Below are 7,173 nucleotides of genomic sequence, written 5' to 3'. Positions count from 1 at the left end.
TATTTCAGCACCCAAAGCAGCTATCCATGGAGGGAAGATGGATTCCATACCAGGTTATACATTCGGAGGGAGGAAGGACTCCATACCAGGTTATAATTTTGAACGAGGGAGGAAGGACTCCATACCAGGTTATAATTTCGAAGGAGGGAGGAAGGACTCCATACCAGGTTATAATTTCGAAGGAGGGAGGAAGGACTCTATACCAAGTTACAGTTTCGAAACCAGAGAAGGCTTCAAAGCTGGAGAAAATGGAGCACCTAGAACAAGGGGATGACAAGTGAGAAAAAGAAGCTCCTTCATATGCCACTCTTCATGAAACCGATCTGTAGCTTTTTCCATCAAAAAGCTCTATTCTGTTTTTCATTTTTTGAAATGTATGGTTGTGTTTGTCATGTAACATGTAATATTGTCTAAAAATATTACAAATTTGAGTAAAGATTGGGAACTTTCAATCATCAACAGGGTCTGATGGGGTCTCATCCGCCTTGCGTTTGATCGTAACCACAGGGCATTCTGCGTGCTTTACACAAAATTCGCTCACAGTTCCAACAAACACCCTGTGCAAAGAAAATCAACAAAGTGATCACCATAACCTGGCTCTGAATCAGAAACTTTCCTGGTAAGCAATCTAACAGATCAACATGACCAAACAACTAGGAAATAATATAAACCAAAACACTTCCTTCTCCCTAGTGAAACCAAACTACTATTTATTGTTTTTTATGATCAAATTCAACAGAAATATTCTCTTAGATAATTTATCTGAGAAAATAAATTGTGCAAATGAAAGAAATGGGTGTGTGTGTATGTATCAAACGTGCCATATTGGCAACTTCCATCTGCTTGATCACATAGAAACAGAGGTAGGTAAAAAAGAAAACTATGTATTGGACTGATGAATGGACATTAGGAATGTAGATGAAGCAAGCCCCAAATATACCTTTGAAAAGGGCCAAGCCCACGACTTCCTAAAACCAGAAGATCAGGCCTTACTCGCTTCACCTCATGGCAAATCTCTTCCTTGGGATCGCCGTGCTTGATCCATGATTCAGAAGGAACCTATAAACAGTTCCATAATATTGCAAAATTAATAGACAGCTTGAAACGATTGAAGCTAAAAATTCCAATGAACCCACGGCAGACCCACTTCCTTGGGATCACCTTTTCTTGAACCATGATTCAAAAAAGGATCCTACAAGCAGCTCTATAATATTTGGAAAATAAACAGTGTAAAATCATTGCAAGTCCAAGGCTCTAATGAACAATTTATAATATGAATGAAGTGGAAAAGGAAAAAAAAAGGTCGAAAATCAGCATATGAGCTCAGGGAAGATGTTTTTTCAGTACCCCAATTTCATGACACCTCCCGACAAAGTATTCCAACAAGTGAAGCCCTCTAATCTTGTCTCTGTTTTCCATATCACGGAAATCTTCAGGCGATGCATAAATACTGTCCATGTCAACGAATCCTAGCACAAACATAATCAATACACTATTAACTAGTAATTCTCTCAAAATTATCATCATAATTGTATAAGTTTGGAACAAGCTAATAGAAAGGAAAAATAAATAATACATTGCAATTTATTGAAATTTAAAAAAAGAAAACTATTCATATCGGAATTATATTAATACAATTAGGAATAATGGCATCTTAAGTTCATTGTACAAGGAGAACAAAACTACAGACTATAAAACTGGTGAGACTAAAGATGGATTTGATAGAATAAGAAAACCATAACTGGGGGTTATGGTTGGGAGGAGTACTAGGAGCAGCTTGTTTAGAATTATTCCAACCAAGCAAGACAACCAAAATTTGTTGTATGAAGTTATAGATGATACATGTCAGTCTATCTTTTGCAAACCTAATGAAAGAAGGAATACAAAGGGATCATGACAATATAGGAAGCCAATGGTGCTTCTTGTTGCAACCTTGAGATCAAGGGATTCAATAAGCTTCCATACCAAGGAAGAACAAATTGTTACCTAGTTTCTGCTGTTCTTCCCCATCATTCACACCAAGAAAGAGAATCCTAGCTGTTATCCAAAACATATCTGAACTCTTTGACTCCTATGGATCACATTTGACTTAAAGCACGCAAGCATTTTTCTTACTGTTTACCACAGAGGACTGGGTAACACAGCATAATGAGGAAACATGAAGCCCTTTCCACGGTAGATCACATTAGCCAACCACATAGGGTATAAGAAAAAGATTCAAAACCAACATCTGGTTAGTTCTGCCTTTGATAATTAGCATGTGACATTAGTATGATAAATCCAATATATAACGATCATAGTACGTGCAAGGGCTCTAACATTGCAAAACCTTATTTTTAACCTACCGAACTGGTAATCAAGCCTTAAAAGTATAAATAAACAAAAGATACAGCCCGAGTTAAGCTAAACCCAAACCTGGGTGGATAAGAAGATCATACACCTATAGTAATCCTATATCATTCATAACATCAGCATAAGACCTCTACTAGAAACATCAACAAACTTCTGTAGCAAATCACATGAAATGGGAAGTGCTAAGAGTATAACAAAAAAAATATGGCCCCAAATAATCACTCGACAATCTGAAATGATATTCAAGACCTCAAGAGAATTAGATGTGCAAAAGGTGATAATACTCTTTAAGCACATATTTGGATTAAATTAGCAATATTTCCAATTGATATTCTCAATAAAACAGAAAAAAGGTCCATTATTTTCTGATTCCTAGAATAGTTAGGGAGATGAAATTGTGGGGATAGAATAGAATTCAAAATCTAAAACTTATCCGCTGAAATGCAACAAAACCCACAAAGACCGATTACTTGAAGAAGATTTAGAAGAGTAACAACACAAAGATCCATCAAAGGTGGTCATGATTACTGGTGCCATAGTCCCATACACCATGTGAAAGGTGAGGTTTACTAAATAGCCAAATTCTGACTGAATTTGGCATGCATCTTCAATTTTTTTCATCACTAAATATCAAGATCTCCCACCACAAATTTCTCAGAATAGCCCATGAATTCCCTTCCAAAATGTTATTAATCTAATGTCAGCACTTATAACACCCACCAAACTACAAGAATAATTATCACCAATAACTAGCTGGTTTACCCTGCTGAACCTTATACAGTTATACAATTAGAAAATGAATCAGTTTGTCTCATTCAGCATAAACAATGTAGACAAGTTGTACCCATCAAAAGATTCGAGTTGAAAAGGAGGAGCTGATGAAACAAGAGATGAAAAATAAATGGGGGAAAGACAGCCAATTAATTGTTGTTAAAACCAAATAAGAAATGAAATGTTTTGGGTCATATCCTAAGGGTACCCTCTAAGCCGCTGGTGTATAGAAACTTTTCACATATCCTAAAACAAGTCCCCCGGATTACCATAAGATGAACCTTAACCATACAGCACATGCTACTCTCAGGAAATTTCATCCATTCAGAACTTTTTTTAATAAGGTTCAATAGCTTCAGATTGATCAGAAAGGAAATGGACATCCAACTAAATGGATTGATTACTGATCTACAGGAGGTGGATCAGACGGTTCCAATTGATGGTGCTTGTAGAACTGATTTAATTCAAACTGTAATTTAGGTACGCACTAATATCTGCTTTTCCAGAATAAGTACATAAATAATGCCATAGGCTTTCCTCTCCCCCACCCCCCTCACCCCAATAAAAAAGAACATATATTTCAGGAATCAGGAAAGGTAGGCTCAGGGTTCTCGAAGAAAGTTACGAAGAAATTAATAAAAGTGAAAAAAAGAACATTTTTTAAGACCCAAACAATCGATCCAAAGTACCAAAAACCAGAATCCAGAAAAGCAGAGCAACATAAAAAACTGAAAAAGAAGGAACATGAATGAAAAATTGAGAGAGAGAGAGTTTACCATCCTCGTCAGGGACTTGAACATGGAGGAATAGGAGCTTGAAGCCGGAGAAGTTGGAGCGGACGATCTTCTGGAGAGTCCAGTCGAATGCATAGCGGCTGCTAATCGACGGATGTGGATAACCTTTGATTGAAGACCCGTTCACTGCAATCATTATCCGAGTGGGCTCCGATTCCACTCCTTCCATTGCTGATTGCTCTCCCTCTCTCTCTCTCTCTCAAGGGATCAATTGATCGATCAGTCGATGCTTCTGCTTAGTACTTACAGGGTTGCTGGACAGTTACAGCTTCTCGGCTCTTGAAAGGTGTGTGCCTCACCGCCTCTGTCTCTTTCTCTCGAGCACCACAGCATGGACGTGGAGCGGTGAGAGGGAGATTTCTGGGTTTCTGCCGACAGATGGGATCCATGTCAATTCATGCGAATGATAAGATTCCTATCTAATGCTTCCAATGTTGCCTCCTCACAGAAATGATCTTTTTTTAATCATCGAATAGAAGTTGGACGTCTGACGTTAAAGCTCAGGAGGACTGAAATTACCCTTCCACCCCCGAGAACTAAAAAATCTCTTCCATGTATATACCCCTACTTAAACTCTCATTGGCTCGCACAATGGTTCAGGGGCTAACACAACTAGAGTCACTAGACAGTGATTATTTTTGGTAACCGACTAGGCAATGATCTCTCAGCCATATATCAAACAATTAGATCCTTGGATGCCGCTGCCTGTGCAGTGGCATGTAGCCTCACAAAGGCAGGGTGTGGATCCCACCTGGGCAAGGTGCTCGGGCAGTGGATAGGACAGTCATTTTGCACCTATCTATATGAGGTTGCATGCCGATTGCACGGGCAGGCGGTAGCGGTAGTAAAGAACCCGAATCTTATATATATTAAATATGGTAATTACATTTTGGGAAAAAGATCTCTGTTCAGAATTGTGGCTTACATCAACACTCTCATGAGTCTATCTCCTTCTTTCTCATATCAAAAGACACATTTGCCCCTTTATTTTGAAGAGGAGAGAGATAAACACATGGGAGTGCTTGTGTAAGTCACATTCCCGAACATAAATCTACTTCCCTAACATTTTAATTCAGAATATCATTTGAAATTTTTAATGACAATGTTAAAATTCAATTGCTATATATAAAACTTTTTAGTTTATTAAAATGTGTTCTATTAATTGTTACAAAAAAATTTCAAATTTTTTTTTAAGGTTTTAAATTTACATCACTTGACTTCATTTCACATCTAATCAAACGAGTCTTAAGAAATGATAAGAAAATGCAAAACAAATTATTGAAGAATCCTCCTCTCCAATCCACACCACCTTAGATAGTGTACTTTTTCCCAATATTTTAATTCATACATAGAAAAAAGAAGAATTCTTTTTCCACCAGTGGTGTGACCGTATGATTGGATTTTGTGTACATCATTAATTCCACACCCTATTGTTCATGGTCACAACTTCCAGCTCACAAATATCTAGTTTGGGTTCAATCAAGGATTTAAATGTCTATGATTAGGGGATGCTCGGTTCATTTTTATACTCATGTACCAAGGATTTAAAGCTCTTGCTCTTTGGTCAGGAATGCTCTTGGGAATTGTAGAAGGTTTTGAATTTTTAGAGGTGGAGACTGGTAGCAACAAATTGATCTCTTACATCTTATCCCCCTCTACTATGGTTCCCCCTTTAGAATCTTTCCATATTGTAAAGGATATTTGCCATTTGGCAAAGTCTTATTTCATGGAAGTTTTTTTCTCTTTTAGTACCAAGGAGACTAACAACGTGGCTGACTCCCTCGCCAGGAAGGCTCTTGCTTGCTCTGGTGAGACAAGCTGACCAATTATCAGTCCTTAGTTAACTAAGCTTTGTACCTTAGATTCCAGGCGTTCTTCTCACCCTATAAATAATGAACTTTGCTTTCTACCCAAAAAAAAAAATTTAACCGTACCTGACTTTGTCAAGTATCAAAAATCAAAATAAAGAGGAAAAAAACTAGTGAAAAGAAAAAAAACACACCCACACAATTTTTTAAACAATTCTATACCATTTAAAATACTAGCTAAGATAAAAAATCCAAGATAGACCTGATTGAATTAGGGCTCGAAGTTTGACAACTGGCCACAAAGTGTTAGTGTTGGTATTGGTATAGCTATCGGTCTCGATTGATACCAGTTTGGATCGAACAGATTTACCCTTGTTTCTTTTGAAAAAAAATGAATTTTTTTACCCCTATCCATACTAATCCATTGATACAGAAATGGTCAAGAATCAATATCGATCTCCATCAATACCAATCTGATCGATCCAATACCGATTCGCCAAACCATTATTGGCCAATTAGACTATGAAGCTGAAATAACTTGTAACCCAAACTCTAAATCTATCTAACTCCTCCGTAGTCAATCCAAAACTAATAAAAAAAACTTAAATAGATAGGGGCGAGCAAATGACCATCACACTCCTGATCATTTCCATCTTTTCATGGGGTGTGGCGATCATTACGTGTGCCCCTGGGCACAAGGGCGGCGTGCGCTATACGATCGGTGGGTGTTCTTTCTCCCAAAAAAGAGATTGAGTTTTTTGTCCGGCTGCATAGCGTAGGAGGATCAATATGATACTTAAACTGATTCCTATTAAACATCAACTTTCCTTCATAGGCAATATGGAGGAAACCCTGTATAACATTCAAGAGAGAAAGGTTAATATGGTTAAAATGGAAACCCAATGAGAAATAGCATCTTTGGGGCTTGAAAAATGATCTGATGCATTCAAATAATGTTGAATCATATCAATCATAGTAGAACCCTGGAGATTACTAGTTTCAATTCTGAAAGGAGAGGCCTTCCAGCAAGTACAAGCAAACTCACAGTGAAATAGAGCATTTATAAACGTCTCCTCATCCTTAGATCATATGGACCATTCCAATATTTCCAAAGGAAAATTTTGAGTTTAGTAATCAATTCAAGTTTCCAAAGATGCTTCCAAAATAGATTTCTCGTAGTGCCAGAGTCTGGATAATCAAATAAATTTTGGAGATGGAGAATCAAATAGTAAGCTAATTTAATAGAGAAACATTCATTCGAAGAGGTAGACCAAAACCATGAGTCAGCTTCAAGGGAAGAATTAAGGGGGATGCTTAAAATTGCATAGACTTCAACAGAAGAAAAAGTATTATTTGTCAATCTATCCTTCCAGTAGACAAAGTTGGAATCAATGAGATCAGAAACAAGAAAGAATCCATTAGTAGGAGAACTCAAGATCTTACCATAT

The 7,173-nt window shown here is 37.3% G+C and overlaps 1 protein-coding gene across 3 annotated transcripts; it reads right to left on the bottom strand.

Annotated features, from left to right (window-relative positions):
• Positions 1 to 279: 279 nt before the first annotated feature.
• On the bottom strand, positions 280 to 4,167 carry LOC122638327 (universal stress protein A-like protein). 3 transcript variants are annotated; one of them, XM_043831233.1, is made up of 4 exons: positions 3,900 to 4,167; positions 1,348 to 1,469; positions 941 to 1,059; positions 280 to 557 (listed from the first exon to the last, which is right to left on the bottom strand). In XM_043831233.1, the coding sequence occupies exons 1-4, from the start codon at positions 4,084 to 4,086 to the stop codon at positions 449 to 451; spliced, it is 537 nt and encodes a 178-aa protein (XP_043687168.1). In that variant the 5' UTR covers positions 4,087 to 4,167; the 3' UTR covers positions 280 to 448. The 3 variants fall into 3 exon arrangements, with proteins under 3 accessions (XP_043687168.1, XP_043687171.1, XP_043687169.1); XM_043831236.1 differs by having other exon boundaries at positions 280 to 513; XM_043831234.1 differs by having other exon boundaries at positions 1,348 to 1,430.
• Between the last annotated feature and the right edge of the window lie 3,006 nt (positions 4,168 to 7,173).

This window comes from Telopea speciosissima, chromosome 8 (assembly GCF_018873765.1).
Source record: "Telopea speciosissima isolate NSW1024214 ecotype Mountain lineage chromosome 8, Tspe_v1, whole genome shotgun sequence".
Lineage (NCBI taxonomy): Eukaryota > Viridiplantae > Streptophyta > Magnoliopsida > Proteales > Proteaceae > Telopea > Telopea speciosissima.
This window is presented reverse-complemented; position numbering and strand designations above follow the sequence as displayed.